The following is a 19275-nucleotide window of genomic DNA, read 5'->3' on the forward strand; positions in this document are numbered from 1 at the left end:
TTTTCATCCGATTAACCTGAAAAATAAAAAGCAATTGCATCATGCATCACGGAAATGGGAAAGCAACTTTTTTGTGAGGTCAAAAGGTCAAGGGTCAACTCAAGGTCAAACTCCTAAAATCAAATTTCAGCTGCATGATCGTCAATTTTCATCCGATTAACCTGAAAAATAAAAAGCAATTGCATCATGCATCACGGAAATGGGAAAGCAACTTTTTTTGAGGTCAAAAGGTCAAGGGTCAACTCAAGGTCAAACTCCTAAGATCAAATTTCAGCTGCATGATCGTCAATTTTCATCCGATTAACCTGAAAAATAAAAAGCAATTGCATCATGCATCACGGAAATGGGAAACCAACTTTTTTTTGAGGTCAAAAGGTCAACCTAAGGTCATTTGATGATTCTTCACCATTGAGAGATGGGGCAAAAAAAAGATATATAGCATGATATTTCAAAAAGTTGTGGATGACAAAACTAGGTGGATTCGTTGGATAAGTGACAAGAATAAGTCGATTAAATGTTGGTTCAGCTCCGAATCCAAACCCAGCCTATCACTATCAGTGGGATACAAAATGTAAACTGTTCCACCTGGTGGAGGTGTGCTCTCGCTGGAGTGCTGTTCTTTGCATTGTATTGTCCATTAGATCCTATGAGAATTCTTCTTTCTCCACTTGTCTTTCCCCAATCTGTGGTGCATATAACAACTGACCATGGACGGTGTTCCACATTTCATTTTCACCCCCGATTTCTCGCTTCAGTTTAATGTTTCTGTCGTTACTCCATACACTTGGCAGCACCTTGTCCTTCATTTCTTCACATCGTACGTCCCACCCCAACACAATTTCTCCCCCATCCTATCCATGGTAATGAGGTTTATATCCACTACCAATCTCACAGGGTTTGGGCGGGGCCTCTGCACAGCGCATGGGTATTTTTTGGGGCGGTGTATTGATGACAATTGTATTCGAGGTTGAAGTTATTTTTGAACTCGTGTTTATATTTTTTCACCTAATGTTTCGACATTAAATTGGGTACTAAATAGCACAAGTAAATTAAATAACAAATTTTTGAACGAGTAATCTGTAGCGAAGGGTAGGAAAAAAAGAGGGAGGGTGCGGTCCGTGTTATCGGTGCAGCGGAAGTGGCGAGTGCGGCTGGTAAGCGGTAATTCTTTTTTCCCCTCTTTCCTTGTACAAAAGTTGATGTGGTTTCCTCACCTTTTTAGTTTATTTGGGAATTCTAAAGAGAACTAGTCTTTTGGGTGGTTTTAAAGTTGCAAATGAATTGATTTAGCCTATTTGTCAAATTTCCTGAGTTAATCTCTGTCTGTGTGGACAACATCCTCATTTTGAATCCAATCTGATGATTTCGTAGTTTTATGGTGATCTGAGTGATATAAATAGTGTTGTTTGATCTTCAGGATGACTTGGTGAAGCTCGTTTCTGCGTAAAGTTCCTTATTATTAGTTGTCGTTGTGGACTTACTGCGACCGAGTGCCTCAACTTACCTCTCCAACTTTCTATCTCCAATGCATTTATTATATCACTGGTGGGGTCACCCGTGGGAATCCCACGGGCATGGACGTGTGTGTCATTTCGACATATTGAGTTAGATGCTGCACCTGCACATTTGCTTTCAGTTTCACAAAATGGTTACTGCCAATTTATCAGATGCACAAATTATGTCATCTACACAATGTATTTACTTCTGATAACATGTGAATGCATGTGCGTGCACACCCACACGCACACACACACACACACATATATATATATATATATATATATATATATATATATATATATATATATATACATAACACACACACACACACATACATACACACCCGCACACACATACATACACACCCGCACACACATACATACACACCCGCACACACATACATACACATACATACATACATACATACACACCCGCACTTACACATGTACACCCACACACATACACACAAACACATCCCGTTTTTTCATTTCTGTTCCTCACAAATCTGTCTCTCATACACACACACACACACACACACACACACACACACACACACACACACACACACACACACACACGTACACACGTACACACGTACACACGTACACACGTACACACACACACACACACACACACACACACACATATACAGACTTGGCATTTAATATGGAATATATTTTTTTTGTGGGGGTGAACTTACTTTTCAAGATGTCTTAGAACCAAAAGTTAATTGGAATTATGTTGAAATTATTCTAGATTTTGTTAATGTGACCTTTAAAAGAAACAAAAACCACATTTGACATTTTGAAACAAATAAATTGATCCTTGAAAGTGATGTAAACTGATATCGAACTCAATTCATGGACAGTACTGTGTTAAACTTCTGTATGTTTTCCAGAAGTATCTCTTTATTTTGCACATTAGCCCAATTTTTTTTTAACAAAAACAATAGTTAAATTACGACTGGGATTACAGACAGTAAAATTACATTTCAGTACTTCGTGTAACCCCCACGAGCATTCAGGAGAGCACGTACATGTTGAGGCATGCTGTTCGCGAGATTTTCCAAGGTTTGGACAGGAATCGCTTGCCATGCAGTGACAATAGCCTGCTGCAATTCACGCACAGAGGTCGGCTGCTGGTACAAGTGGTCGATTTGACGCGTTAATTCTGCCCACAAGTTCTCTATCGGATTCATATCCGGGGACATGGCAGGCCACTCCATATGCTCTACACCACGGTGAGTAAGAAAGTGTTGGATCATGCGAGCACGATGAGGCCGTGCATTGTCATCTTGGAAGACAAAGTTTCCTCGAAAGGCTGCACGAGCAAATGGAAGCAATGTTTCTTCCAGAATGGCCCTGTACTTGAACTGGTTCAGGTTTCCATTCAGAACAACCAGGTCAGTTTTGCCCCCTGCATGAAAAGCAGCCCAAACGGTCACCCCACCACCTCCAGCTTGGACTCTTGGCACTATACAATCTTCGGTGTGGGCTTCATGCACTTGTCTGCGCACTCGGACGCGGCCATCTTGACGATAGACCAGAAATCTAGACTCATCACTGAAGATCACGTGATTCCAGTGTCCTGGCTGCCATTGCCGGTGCTCTCTGGCCCACTGCAATCGGCGCTGGCGGTGTTGTCTGGTCAGGCGTGGCTTTCTCAGGGGATGCCTGGCACGATAGCCTGCTTGAACCAGTCGTTGGTTGACTAGCCTTCTGGATACAGGCACATTTGTCAGTTGCTGCCACTCAGCCCTAAGCTGATTAGCTGACTTGGTACGGCCATTGCGGACTAACCGGTGCAGCTGGCGATCATCCCTCCTTGTGGTTCTGCGGGGACGTCCTGGCCTCGGTATTGGAGTCGGGACACCCCTCTGAGCATTTCGTTTCAGGATCTTTGACACCTGACCTTGAGTGATGCCATACTGCCGAGCAATAGCACGCTCTTTCATGCCGTAATTTCGTAAAGCCACCACTCCATGACAAACAGCATTGTCGAGTTGACGGACCATCTCCAGAGGAAGCGGCAATAACTTTTGGAGACGTGCAGCAGTTGTTTTCCACTAATACAGAACGCAACAACCCTTGTATACCCGACTGTGAAGCCAATCGTCAAATGCACCTGTCCGTACATTTTGCCACGCCACCTGTGATATAATCCTGTTGTTGACTTATTGCTGCGACAGACAATCAGTGACATGGTTCTTTTAACAAATAAATCACCAAAGTGTAAAGGAAACACCAGATTGATTGAAACACCAGAATTTTTTAATAGGGCAAAATGGAGATGATTGTCATGGGGCCCACAAGGCTAAAATCCGAAATTTTCTAAATTTAAAACTGTAAAAATTTTCTACTTTTTTTTTTTTTTAATTTCTAAATTTTCTGCTCTTGCAGGGAAAATGGCCTTAAAATGCCTGTTTGTTGTAAAATCCTCATTTTTCACCCGATTCACTTGAAATTTGAATAGGATTTTCATATCAGTTAACTGAATTCAACCAACAACTATTTTTGAGGACAACATAGGTCACAAGGTCAACATAGGCCAAATGTCAACCACTTTTTATCGAATTTCTAAAATCCTCAATTTTCATCCGATTGACTTGAAATTTGAATAGGATTTACATATCAGCTAACTTAATTCAACCACCAACTATTTTTGAGGTCAACCTATGCCAAAAGGTTAACATATATGCCAAATTTCTCAAATTGTCAATTTTCATCCGATGAACTTAAAATTTGAAGACTATTTGCATAAACGGTCACTGAATTCAATTCCCAACTATTTTTGAGGTCAACATAGGCCAAAAGGTCAACATAGACCAGATTTCTAAAATCCTCAATTTTCATCCGATTGACATGAAATTTGAATGGGATTTTCATATCGGTTAACTGAATTCAATCACCAACTATTTTTGATATCAAAATAGGCCAAAAGGTCAACATAAGCCTATGGTCAACCACTTTTCTCAAATCTCTAAAATCCTCAATTTTCATCCGATTGACTTGAAATCTGAATAGGATTTGCATATCAGCTTACTGAAACCAACCACCAACTATTTTTGAGGTTAACATAGGCCTAATTTCTAAAGTTGACAATTTTCATCCGATTAACTTAATTTGAAGACTCTTTGCATATCGGGTCACATAATTCAACCACCAATATTTGTGAGGTCAAAAGGATGCTCTACCGAGTGCCATTCTCCTTTGTTCTGTTTTGCCAAGTGTCGCTCTATGAGTGATTTTTCATTTTCTTGTCTGTCTGTCGGTTTGGCCGCACAGAATAAGTATGCTTTTCTCTGTAACTGTTGGTCCAATTAACAGGAAATTTTTATCATAGGTGCAACTCCATCTGTAGAATTATTTTAATGATGATATGACGTCATAGTTCGGCCGCTATCTTGGAAAAACTGAAAAACTTTGCACCTCTATATCTCCGAAAGCGCTGTATAGAAAAAATTGAGACATGGCTCATTGTAAAGAACTCTCCGTGTGGAATAACATCTTTTAATGATAGTTCATGGGTGCCTGCATTATGAAGTCATAATCTGACAAGTACAAAACTTAATCCAATCAAGATGAAGTTTCTTGAGCATAATCTAGGGATAAATTGGTGGAGAAAAAAATAATGTCATCGGTCACGTGGTTTGGCCGCCATATTTGTTTTAACACAAAGCCTTAAAAACCACTGAAAACACATCCTGGCGAGGGTCCGCAATCTCTGATTGCTCTTCCTTGTTTTCTTTTTGTTTTTGGCAGATTACAAATATATAAATATCAATAACAATAAAATTTTGCACCAAACTGTATGACAAATGAGACGCCTTTCCATTCCATATTGTACGAATGCCTTTCCTGGACAGGAATATTCCGAGAAGATTCTTATAGGGTACTGTTTAAGGTGAAATAATCAGGATAATGAGAACAACTGCTGCACCCATGTAGTCAGATGTATGCTTGCTACAGATAGCAGATTAAAACAAGTGTTCCTTAAGGTGTCTGTGTCTTTTATGCACTCCTAACTTGAGTTGATACTTAGAGTGTGCCCGGGAAGGTTTTGGACGCAACTTCTCAATGAAAATGAGTATCGTGTAGCTCCGTTGCTGGTGGGAGAGCGTATTCCAAGTCCCAGTGGTTTGCAGTTTTATAACAACATCTCTGCATGAAAACCTTGGAGAATCGAAAACTACTTGGCAAATTTACGTTCGTGCTGTCTTTTATGCACTCCAAAATTTCTGGACGAAATAAGTTGAAAAGTGTCGGTTGTTCTCTGGGTGTGCATCAAAATGTTCTACTAATTTGGAAAGGCCACCTCCAATTTAGATATTTACCTTTGTGAAAGTGGGATAAAAAAAATAAAATAAAGTGGGATGAATGTTAAAGTGGGATGAATTGTTAAAAGAAGTGGATGAATTATCATGCGTGCTGATGCACTCCTGCACCACTGGGCAGAGCAACTTGAACGAGATATTATCCCAAAAATAAAAAATGTAACTCCCAGAAGTTGGACAACATAAAATAAAGTCTAACCTCCACCCTGTGTTGGTGTTTCTAGTTTAATAAATACAATAAAATGATAAATAATTTAAATAAAAACATTTTAGAACACTTTCTGTGGCTGCTTGAGGGTGCAGTCGAGCAAGTTGGAAATCCGTTAAATGACATTTTCCGTATTTGATTGACAGCTCGATTCAGTGGTAAGCACAATGGGTTTGTGCACAACACATCGATACGCAATAATATTATTATTAATATTATTATTATTGTTATGTCATGGAATGTGTGACGCAACATTATAAATACATGATAATGCATGAAACCCCATTAAAATCTCTGGGTTTAAGCTAAATGCTATGAGTAGAATGTTTGAATAATGAGGTTGCATTACCAGGTTGGTTGGCGCACTTTATTGATACAGCTGAAGTTGTGGATATATGGTACTCGTGTGGACCCAATGTTTGGAGTGCTTCTTGTCTGAAAGGGTCGAAATATTGACGAAGAATCGGGTCCAGCCGATGAGTGAGGCAGGCGGAGAATCCCAATTGCTTCCGAGTTGGTAAGATTATTACTTTAGGAATACGACTATTTTAAGTTTTGCAATTGGTGAAGTATTCAGAGTTTTGAAAGGATTTCGGACTAGTTGCAACGTACTGTAAATGTCCATGTAATGCTGGTTGCTCATCAATAAATGATTATAATTTTTTTATAGTATGTACTTTTTATTTATACTTATAGCATGTACTTTACGTACTTTATAGACCTATTCTCGTTCTAATAGCAGATACTTTGTTGACCCTTCCCCCCCCCCCCCCCCCACCATCATTCTTGCCCACTTTTGCACTTTTGCATTCAAGTCCCACATTACGCATAACACATCGTGTCGAGATGTTTCATCGACAACCCTCTCCAATCTCTGGTCGAACCTGCCCTTTTGGTCTTCACTGACATCGTTGAGTGGTGCATAGCCCATGTATTGTCGTCATTTTGGAGTTTTGAGAAGAATCTTGCTTTGTTGATCCTTTCACTGATAGCATGCCATTTCATGAGTGATTTATCTTCTCCTTTCTTCAGCAAAAGGGGCACACCATCCCCTGTGTAGGTTTTCTCCTCGAATATAGGATGAATATACAGTAGGATTGTTTCTCCTTCTTCGGGTCTCATTTGTTTGTGTCCCTCCTATCTGACCTCAATTAGTCCTGGGATGTCCAAGTCATAATTTCTCCTCTCTTGCTACTTGACTAATTCTCCCTACTCTCTGTGCCCTCACATTCTAGTTTCCAATCTTGAACTTATGGTTGGGTCGGAAAAATGATTCTATCATGCCTCTATCTTCCTCTCGCCTTTGAGTAGAGTCTCTCTCTCCATCTCTTGAATGTCTTGCCAACGTCAATTCGTGTCACCTTCCAGCCAACGTCAATTTCCTGATTTCCTCTTTAAGTTTCTGTGATAGTCGTTTTTTTCTGGAATGCGTAATCAGCCCAGAGCCTAACTCATCTCCTTTCTCATCTGGGGCTAGAGATCCAGCAACGGTGGAGTTATAGAGGTACTCGGTTGGGAAAAAAAAAGATAACGTGTAATACTGGCTACCACCAAGTGGTGTTTGTGTCTATGTTGGCACGTTATGTGCAGACAGACAGACAGACCCAAACGTAATTTACTCTCTCCTCTGGCAAGAGTAATTAGGTTGTGGATGTTAAGATTCTCGTAGGCCGTTGTGTTGCGCCACCTTAGCTAAATTTAATTCTTGAGGTGGGCTGCACAAGTCAAACGATGTAGGTGGAATGATGGGCCAAATATTCTTTACCTTTGCTTTAATTACCTTGTTATACCTTGTGGCTTGTTTCATTTTGTTTGCTTGGGAATCAAACTTTGTGACAAATTGGTAAACATGTTGTCGCTGATCCTCACTACACATCTTTGTTGTAAATTATCCTGAGAAAGTCATTCTGGACAAAGACTATCAACTGTACTTTCATGCTTTAGTGATTGAAACAACTTGTACTGTTTTAGTCAATCTTGTTTATGCTGTTTTTAGATCAATTTGTTTTTATTTTTTTCCAGGTGAGTAAGGTAGAGATTGGACATGGCGACCGAAGTGACTCTGGAAGAAGCCTTGTCCAATGTAGATCTGCTGGAAGAACTACCTCTCCCTGACCAGCAGCCATGTATCGAGCCTCTCCCTTCCTCCATTCTCTACAAGGTCAATTTTGTTCTATTACCGAATATCGCTAATAACTGGTGCACCTGTCAATGCATTTTTATCGATGAGCGGGTTTCTAGCGTCTCTTGTACTTGTACCTTGAGTGCTGTTGACATAGTCCTTGACTTAACTGTTCAACCCACCTAACATTACTCTGGTTGCAGGCAAACTTTGACACGAACTTTGAAGACCGCAATGCATTTGTGACCGGTATTGCTCGATACATTGAACAAGCAACCGTACACTCCAGCATGGTTTGTATTTTTATTACTCCTCTTTAAATTACTTTCTCCTTTACATTGCAGTTACGGGTTAAGCAAATGATTTCTGGCACGTGCCTTCTTGCAAATACCTTGGAAGCAGTTACATTTAATTTGGATTTGGAAAGTAATCATTTTATTTATTTGTTTTATTTATTTGTTTTATTTCTTACAATAACTGAAGAGGAGCTTTATATATTGCAAAGGTAAAGATCTTATGAATGTACAAATTGAAGCATTTTACACGTGTTTGAGAATCGATAGCTACTGACCCAAATTTGCGGCTTCTACTTTTGCTTTAATCTTCTGATGGAGTTGAATAATACTTTATTTTTTCTTCTTCTTTTTTTTGCAACTTTTCTCGACTGCTATTTGGTAGCTGGTGATGTTTGCGGGTATTTTCATATTGATGGTCATTACCTCGGCCACCAAAGGTGGATGGAGGTTATGTTTTCACCCCTGTCTGTTTGTCTGTCTGTTTGTGAACAAAATATCTCAAATAGTTTTGGACGGATTGGGACAAAATTTGGCAGAGATGTAGCGTATGTGACAAGGACAAAATGATTAGATTTTGGTGAAGATCTGGATTAGGGTCCGGCTACTATAATTTTTAAGTGACTTCACCATTGGGAGATAGGGCCAAAAACGATACATAGCAGGATATCTCAAAAGGTTGTGGACGGACTTGGACGAAACTTGGTGGACCGGTTGGGTGTCTGACAAGGACAAATATATTCCATTTTGGTGAAGAACTGAATATGGATTCGGATATGGGAGTTATTTAAGTTTTTAAGTGATTCTTCACCATTGGGAAATAGGGCCAAAAACGATACATAGCAAGACATCTCAAAAATTTATGGATGGATTTGGACGAAACGTGTTGGACAGGTTGTGTGTGTGACAAGGAAGAATCGATTCAATTTTGGTGAAGATTCAGATCTGGATCCAGCCAGTATAATTATTTAAATGATTCTTCACCATTGAGTGATATGGACAGAAACGAGGGGTAGATCAGGGTATGAAAGACTGGACCGATGGTGATTTCTGTGATTGATTTTGATTAAATGTGATTCTGTATTGTGATTTTCTGGTCTACTCTGAGATACAAAACGTAAACTGTTCACCAGGTGGAGGTATGCTCTCTACTGAGTGCCGTTCTAGTTTTTATTTGTTTATTGGACGTTTTAAGACACCGCTGTGTCTTTTGTGAAGAGCATGCGAGCTATCACTAGCACCCTGAACACTGTGCAGGTTATCGTGCTCTACGAACTCTCTAGATTTTTGGACCTAGTGCAGGAGAAGGGTTGGACCCATAGTTGTTTAGAATGACCTGGAACTCAGGAAGTCAACTTCAATGAGTGGACTAGCATCGCATGTAGACCAGATCCATGTGATTGCTGTCTCTCTACCCCAGATTATTCCACTCTGAAGGTCATTGATGAGCATGTTTTGAGCTTTTACCAACAAGTGGTGCAGCAGTTGTTCTGAAACCAAATAGACTTCCTGAAACATAGAATACAAATCCCCAATACTGCTGCCTTGAACTAGATTTGAACCCACAACTTCTGGGATGTCAGAAATGTGTGTCATCACCAACAAACGTATGTTTTTACCCAAATTTGAACACCATTTCCTCTCCATCGAGTCCTGTCCTGTTCAGTTACTGCCAGCCCATTGAACACTATTTGGATGTTTACAATTTTTGGGCATTTATTTACATTCTTCTTTTTAAAAATGTATTGTACCAACTGTATTGCTTTATGCTTTTTATGGAACAACTGTAAAACCATATTCGCAGAATGTTTTGACCTATATGGTCATAAGGTGTCTAATACTGTGCAAAGTTCGTGAATTTTTTCTTTATATCTGTTGAAGAACGAGATGCTGGAGGAAGGTGAGGGGTACGCAGTCATGCTGTATACCTGGAGATGCATCTCACGGGCCATACCACAGGTAGTTGCCATTAACATGACAAATTTCTATTTTTGCTTTGTTTTTTTTTTTTGTTTTTTTTTGTATACAAGATCGAGGCTCGTGAAAGAGCTAACATTAATCACACAAAAAGTCAACCGACACATAAAACACAAAATAAGGGGAGCCGAACACAAGATGGGGAGAGAGGGGGAAGGACACAAACACAACATTTGAGAGCAGGGACATCGAGAGAACTGTGGGAGAGAGAGGGCTTGGGGGGGAGGTGGGAGAGGTATAAAATGTATGGACACTGCAAGGACTTCCAGGAAAGAAGTTGGAATTTCAAAAAAGTGTATCTTGGGTGAATTAGCAGGGGTAGAAAAGATCAAAGTTTTGGATGCGGGAAGATAAGAGATGGTGGTGAACAGCTGTTTTAAAGACCTGGAGGGAGGAGTGGGATTGAAGGGAGTGGGGGAGTTTGTTCTAGAGGCGGGAGAAAAGGGGAATGAAAGAGTGAAGGTGAGCAGAGAGCCTAGATTTTGGCAGTTTAACCATAAGAGGGTTGCTGGCAGATCTTGTGCGACCTGTAGGAATATTAGGGGGACAGAGCACAGAGAGAGCTGGGGGAGCAAGGCCGGAGAGGAGTCGGTAAAAGACAGAAAGACCACCAACCTGCCTGCGGTGAGTGAGTGAAAGGCCCTCGGAGTTAGCTTCATCGCAGGAGATTCCAATGATTCTGAAAGCTTTGGTTTCAACAGCGTGAAGCCGAGCTAGGTGTGAGGCAGGAGCACCGGCCCAGAGTCGGGAACAGTATTCCATTGAGCTGCGGATGAAAGCCTTGTATGTGGTGAGGAGCTCAGGTGTGCCAAGGAAGGACTTCGCACGATGGGGGATGCCGGAGAGATCATTGAGGAAGACCAGAAATAGCACAGGGTCTAGAACACTACCTTGGGGAACTCCAGCCAGAACAGGAAGGGGAGATGAGAGAAATCCATTCAGGGCCACAGGCCACACGTTGCCTATGACCAGAGCGGATGTCCGCAAGCCATGAGTGGAGATTTCCATGGATACTGTCAGGGAATTTACTGGGGGACTCACAGGACTCCAAAGACCGGACACAGGTTACAAAAGGTCTCGTTTATTAAACTGTATTCACTTCATCCAATTACCAAAATGATACCGCATAATATAATGGATCAGGTTAACTCTTTTCGCTGGTCCTTCTCTCCATCCGACACTCCCGTTCGGTCAGCGCTTCACGTAGCAAGTACTCGTTCATTCCATCGTTCCGTCGGGCAGGGCTTCTGAGGACAAGTGTACTTTACTCAACGTTTGCTCTCGTTATATCGCCAAACTGGACTTAATCTCCTCTCCGCTAATGTCCCGAGGTCATGCATCGCACCGAGTCCTGGCATCAGCTCGCTCCCCTCCTGCTGTGATTTCCATTTACACAGCAGGGGGGGGGTGCTCTAGCCTGGGGCCTTGACCAGGTGTTTCAAGAGATTACATTGTTCATACACATAAAATGTATCTGCTTTGTTACCAGGTTAATTAATAAGTTACCAGGGCCAATCAATATGTTACACTGAGTTACACTTCCACAATTCCCTCATCTTTTTGTTTTTGTTTATATTAACCATTAATCTAAACATCAATATAAGTAAACAATCAATCACTACTAGTAAACATCATTACAAGTATAAGTAAATAATCAATCACTTTGGTAATCAAATTCCCTTAGGCATACACCGTCATCCTGCAAGAATCACAAAACATTTCGTTGGTCATTGACTCCTTCCATATTGTTCAATCTATTGCATTTGCATCACAAATATATTTTCAAAACAACACTTCACCATCACCAAGATACAACAATTTCACTTCATTTTCAAGTTTTGTAAAGCATCTGCACCATCTGGCAAAAACGTTTGCCTCCACACAAATGTTGACTTTGTTTGAAAGGAAGGGCTGATCACTTGTGTTTGAATCCAGGTATGAAACATTTTCTCCTAATGTCTTCATAGCTCCTGCACTACTTCGTGTAGGATTTCGCTGTTGTGGTAACATTGCGGAGTCATAGACTGACCCTGCTCTCCTTGTAGCATTCTTGCCACTTTTTGCTGTGAACCATAATGATTCCTTGAACAAGGCCTTCGCCCAGTTGTAGTCGACTTGCCTCCTCCCTCATTATGAGTGGGCAGCCAGTATTGGTGTGACGTTGATTGGCCAGCAAGATGTGGAACAGGGATGCCGGATGCATCCACAATGATGTTGGGACCATGGTGTTCAAGTCATTCATGGTCCTTACCAGGAGCAACCAGCAGAATCGTGCACAGCTGTTGTGACAAGGGCACAGCCGTTTTTTTGCAGCTCCATGCTGGTTCCCCGGACGTTGGTGAAGTAATAACATATGTCCCCGCATTTCACAGAGGTTGCAGGTAAAATGTCGTTGTCCTGCAACTTCTGATGTGGTGAATGTTCGAAGTCTTCGAACAAGAGTAAGTGATCGCCTTTCTTTCATATGTTGCAGTGTGATCCAGGCAAATGGTCACATAAATTTCCTTGGTGAAGGTAAGCATTCATCTCCAAGTTACACGGGAGAATGTCTTCATCATTCTTTGAGAAAGAGGGTGTATGCCACGATTAACTTCATTTTTTAGCCACAAATTTTCTTTCTTTCTTCTTCCCAATTCCGTTAGCAATCCCTCCAAAATGTGATCTCGTCTTATCCTTATGCTCAGTCATATCTGAATCTGCTTTCCGCACACACTGAATCCGATAGGGTACATCTTACCATGAAATCAGCATAATCATGTATATCTTCCGACAGTTTCACATTCAACAATTTGTTGTTTTTCCTTAACACAAAAAGTTATATTCATTTATATGCGTCACACAAATAATATTCAATCAGGTATGTATTTTATTACTAAACTAAGAATAGCATTGTATATGATTACAATCACAAACGGGAATACCTAATTCCCAACAACAATTTTCCCAAACCAACAAATTAAGCATAATGTATTATTACCATAATTCCTCTCCACTTTTTCTTTTCCCTCTTTTTCCTAACAGTGTGTCACTCGTGGTGATATGAGTTCATTGATATTGTAATTGACACAACTCATAACATTGTCGTTATGCCATTATCTTAATTCTACTGTTTATGTCGCCATAAAAGTCTTCCTTTTCTGGTTCCACATTTCTTTCCTCATTTGTCACTTCATGTGTTATCATCGTGTTGTTGGTTACCTTATTCAAACACACCGTCACTAAGGCTTTCAAGCAAGCCACCACTAAAACAATTGCCAATATAACTACTAAACCAACAAACAAGTCTGCTACTCCTTGTATATATTCATATCTATGACATAGTTATATGTCGATGACATTTAACATTATATACCAAACTAACAAGCTTCCTAAAAGGTAAATAAAGAAAATCCCTTAATATGTAACATAATCAGATTATTTGTCTTACCCTGATCCCCCTATCTCCCGGGGTTGAACTCAATCCCCTGATCATGAGTGTAGTTGTGATACATTTTTTTCACTCATGCTGTATTAATATCAGCAGGTAATTGTATGTCATGTAGGCAAATAAATGTCACTATTCCAAGTAGGAATATCACATGTTGAAAATGTAATGTTTATCAATGCAAGGGGTGTTAAAATGTAATTCAAATGACTGTAAATCATGACTATCATTTTTCTACCACTGAATGTTCTGCTGGGCTGCTAGGTGCAGCCTCATTTTCTGTGGGATCGTCCACCTTAGCCCCATGTGCTTGCTTGCAATGAGAGGCATGAATCCAACTTTCTATTTTGGGTCCATATTTGTTTCTATTCTTATCAATCTCCTATGGTTTATCAATTCGTTCCAAGATACCGCAACCAAAGGTTTTAACCAAAGCTCTACCAAACTATTTCCAATTTGAACAAAAATGCCAGTGAAACAATGATTCGAAGGATTAACTTCAAGGGGTCAATAAATTTATTCTATAGCCAGATCTAATTTTCCCATCCAATAGTTTGCCTTGCCACATGTCATATTATAACACCTTAATAAACCTTCGAAAAAATGTTTCCCATCTCAACAAATTTCCTTTTTTACAAATAGCCATGTGTAACTTACGTATTTAACTACAATTTCCTCTCAATTTGTTTGGCCTAACTGGCCGCAAAAGTGGCTGCCAGCATGCAGTACCGTTTTTATCTACCAAGGAAGTGTTCCACACAAGACCTCTACCAAAATGTTGTTTGTAAAAACAAATCTGGGATTTCTGATTACATGGATGCACACTCTCAGGACATTTTCAGGCTGCTGTTAACAATCCACTACGATGACTTAATTCCTTTACCCACAATCAAATAATTAGTACAAATTGAGGATATTATCCCTATCACATTCTTTTATAGATTCATTATGTTGGATCTAATTTTTTCCAATAATTTTCCACTGCTGTAAGGCGGAACAATAGCTCTCATAAGTCTTAGTAATATCGTACTTAATTTGCCCAGCAGAGAATAATTTATTTACTATCCTTTCTCATCTGTTAACCAGTGACTTTGTTTAAACTCCAGAACTGAAAAACCCACAATAGTTCAAACCAGCAAAATTTTCTTTCCTCTTTTCCCATATCATCTATGCCTAAAACACATCCATACATACAGCACAATTTATATGCTGATAAAATTCAAGTTTATATATATAAAATCCATGAGCAGAGTATTCTGGGAAGTCAGTGTAAGACCTCTCCCAAATTTGGATGATTTTGTACTTCCTCATTTCCTTTTATGAAGCTCATATCCATAAATAGATGTTATTCTCATATACATTCTATCAAAAAATGGAATCCCAAAATTACTCACAATTTTACTATGAATTAATGGCTGCTCATAACCCAGCACATCAAATTTTTTTATATTCCATTTCCCTTGACAAAAGAGATAATGTTCATAATCAAATTATATTTCTATTTTATTTTACGGATTCTCTGGATATTCAATCCCATCCACATATCCCAATCCCATCCACATAAAACTATCCATTTCCAGACAGGCACACTGTCGGTGTCAACAATCTTGTAAGATTGATACACAAAAACACACACACACATGCATTATGCATATTTGTTTGCGTTGGAACCATTATTTACAGATCAGATGGGTGTCAATTTTATTTCAATTTCATAAAATTTGTCAATCAAATTCAAAATGCTTATAGACAAATAAACCAAAAGTCCATTCTTAGAAAACCCTCATGATGTCACATTGAAATTACCCTTTCAGCCTTCACAATAATCTATCCAAATTTTGACTACACACCCATTTGCATGTCAGTCGACCATTGACCTATCAATCGTGCGGAACAATAGTCCGAAATTCCCACCTGATCATCATGTGACTCTTGTCACTTGGTTTGCCAAAAAATTGCAACGCAATTGTTCCAAACTTTGTAAATTTAAAATTGCTGTGCCCAAAATAGAAGATCCAATTTTGGCATTTGATCAATTAATTATTAATTTGTTAACAAGCAAAAAAAGAAAAAAATGAATCATTCTTGCTCTGAAAACTTTTCAGACACAAGAATCATCGACAGTTATTCATGTTTGTCCAGTAATCGAATCTGTTGAGGCCAATCATCATTTGGGATTTGCAGCAATGAAGGCCTAATCATTGTCTGAGGTACCGGTAAGCACTGGTACCCTTGATCTTGGTTTGCCCCATGACCTTGTCTTCCTGTTGACATACGGACATCTTCTTCTCCAATGTCCCATCTTTCCACACTCGAAACATCGGTTTCTGTCGTTGTCTGATCTGTGCACCTGTGCACTTGTATTGCTGGGCTGCATCTCTACATCCCTGAGTTGCCACTGCAATCTCTCGTTATCTCCTGAAACATGAAAAAATTCTCTGTACCGTCCTTTTTGGGGAGACAACTGGAAATCAGATGGGACAACTGTCACTTTCATTCCTAATTTCGAGGGCAGTTGTGCATTTGTCTCCTCCACTGTATCCTGTATCCTTTTTATTTTAAGTTCTAGTTCCGTTATCCGTTCTTGCTGTTCCCGTTGTCTGGATTCACCATCCCAAAGATGGAATGCAAGCCAGTCTACCGTTAGATTCTGTCTCTTCCTGGCTTTCAATCTTTGTTCCAATCTTTCCAATCGACTTCGCTCAAATGTACCATCTCTTGGAAACTCCTCATCATGTCCCTTTGTCCACAAATACCAATTCTCGACCTGCCTTATAGCTTCTGCACCATAACGGTCGTACATATGATGTGTACAAGTACCTTTTTGTGGAATCTCTTGTTGTCCTTGTGTATTCTTGCAGGCTCCATTTCCCATTCTGCCTTTTATCAAAGTAGCGTTGGATGTGTTGTAGTTTGTTCCTCTAAAGCTTCACTCGTACCTCCAGGAAGGGTCTCTCCACCTGTTCACACGGTGATTTCCAGAGAATCTCCCTCAGCCGTGGCTTTTGCACAATCCAATCTCACAGATCAGTATTTGCAGATGAGCCGGAGGGTCAGTATGAAATGGGTGAATCCTCAGGTGTCCGCTCTGTTGACGGGGAAATCACACAATGGTAACCGCACATATATATCTGTATATAAACTCACCACCTTGCTCAATTTTCCCAGGTTGTCTCCACATTGATAATATCTCGCAAAGATATCAAAGCTTCTTTCTTGAGACCGCATTTTCATCAATCAAACAATCAATATATTCAATTCAATTTATTCAGTTCAATTTATGCAATTAAATTCAATCAATTAGATTCAATCAATTAACAATTCAATCAATTATTCAATTTCAATTAATTCATCAATATTCATCAATAAATCAAATTAATCATTTTGAATGACTCCTTGCATAAGCCCTTTCCCCAATGATGTCAGGACAGGTCCATCCATTGACTGAGATCGAATTTCATCGGTCGTCACCTCGGATTCGTACCTCATGTCAATTGATGAATCGCCGTCCTGTCCTAGGGTCATATCTGACATATTTTCCCATTTTGCCTGGTCTCCACAAATTTTTCTTTGCAACCACTAAAGGCAACTCATCCTTCATTCGTGAGACAGCCAAAATGGATGCCAGATATTAAAGTTCTTTGGGAAAAATATCTCATCATTTTCCTTTTAATAGTACCCAAAATCTCTTGGCAATATAAATTTCGTAAAACTCCTGAAATGGGACTGTCAAATTCCTTCAATCATGCTAAATTTTGAAACTCCATCGCTTGTAATACCCAATTTATCCCATAGGGCTTGAAAGTTCTTTCCCAAGTTCATGCAATCATTCTGCATTTGAACCCTATGATATCATTCATAATAATCATCATGATTTTATAGTCATGGTCCTATCATAATCATCTATTTAAACGAACATTTCCTTTATCACCACAGCTATGTGGTATAATCAACAATAGAATAAAACTGTACATAGCAACAGGCTACCTCATGGCCACTTAGTATACCTATTGACAAAAAGTCATAACAATATCGAATAATCATTGAACAATTCAAAACTCGCTTCCACTGCTCTAGCCGCAGCATCCGTGATATTTGTTTGCTCATTCCCTATTCCTGATTCGTCATCAAGGATCTCCATCATCACACAGCGTACTTAATTCCGCATTTTAATGAGAATTCAACAGGAATTTACGACTCAAAGGAAAAAGAACGAGCAGACCTTTTGCAGGATGATCGTTACAAAATCGTTACATATATTAAAGTATTTCTAATGTCGACAAATCATATCTTAATTCTTGCAAGATTTGGTTCTTTGAATAAATCACAGCACCGGGAGAACCAGCTCCAAAAATGGATCTTTGTGTTTATTCAGCACCCTAGTAATTGGTTCTTTGTGTACTAATTACACAGCACCCAGGCCCCGCTCATATGGATCTTTGTGCAGCGCTACACAGCACCTGAGCAAAAGGGGTTTCATCTACATTTTCCCTATCTGGTGTACCATCCGTGATATTTGTCTGCTCATTCACTATTCCTGATTCGTCATCAAGGATCTCCATCATCACACAGCGTACTTAATTCCGCTTTTTAATGAGAGTTCAACAGGAATTTACGACTCAAAGGAAAAGAACGAGCAGACCTTTTGCAGGACGATAACTGGAATTAGTCGTGAAAATATATCCAAAATACTCAAAATAGACACCCACAAAAATAAACAACAAACCCAAACAAACCCAAGGTCGACCATATTACACAATAAATTACATCATTTCAGCATCGTATTGATTGCTGAAATATTCCAGGGTTTATACACACCTCAAAAGAGGTATGCGTGGTGTTGCCCCCTCCCACTTTTAATTCCTCATTAAATCGTTTCCATTTAAAAAACATCGCCTTTACTGCTCCAGTCGCAGCATTTGTCACTTTGTTTGCTCATCCGCATGACCAAAACGAAATAAAGGGAGCTCAACCATTACACTGCGCTTTTAATGGCGCATGCCATAGAAACTCAACGCAATTTCGACTCGGCCAGCAAACGAGCAAATTGTGCAGGATGTTAACTGGAATTAGTCGTGAAAATATATCCAAAATACTCAAAAATACACACCCACACAAATAAACAACATTTATTCCGTTTAACAGAACAAACATTTCCTCTATCATGACATGCATGTCTTCAAAATTATATGCCCAAGAGAAAAAGTAAAATTAATTAAAACTGCGGGCAGTGATGATCCGGGGACCATACCGCTCCATCCTGATTGGACGAGTGCGTGCTAGAGTCGTTAACAACGACAGTCCAGATCCGATTGTTCAAAATTTCAACTCAATCGATCGAAAAATGAACGCAGGGATGCATTTTAAAGGTGCAGTGGCACTAACTGAGTTGCCACGAATATGGCCACGAAATTGCCA

The 19275-nt window shown here is 39.7% G+C and overlaps 1 protein-coding gene across 4 annotated transcripts in view; it reads left to right on the forward strand.

Moving 5' to 3' along the window:
- Positions 1-19275, forward strand: part of LOC137415830 (cytoplasmic FMR1-interacting protein 2-like) — a 57180-nt gene that overhangs the window by 3038 nt on the left and 34867 nt on the right. The window contains exons 1-5 of one of the 4 annotated variants that reach the window (XM_068101349.2): positions 1048-1154; positions 6394-6558; positions 8064-8202; positions 8367-8456; positions 10338-10415. In XM_068101349.2, coding sequence (XP_067957450.2) covers positions 8086-8202; positions 8367-8456; positions 10338-10415 — 285 coding nt within the window. In that variant the 5' untranslated portion in view covers positions 1048-1154; positions 6394-6558; positions 8064-8085. Of the gene's footprint in view, positions 1-1047; positions 1155-6393; positions 6559-8063; positions 8203-8366; positions 8457-10337; positions 10416-19275 lie in introns of those variants that run through there. The other 3 variants (XM_068101351.2, XM_068101350.2, XM_068101352.2) reach the window with 3 other exon arrangements.

This window comes from Myxine glutinosa, chromosome 14 (genome assembly GCF_964187855.1).
Source record: "Myxine glutinosa chromosome 14, kmMyxGlut1.1, whole genome shotgun sequence".
Lineage (NCBI taxonomy): Eukaryota > Metazoa > Chordata > Myxini > Myxiniformes > Myxinidae > Myxine > Myxine glutinosa.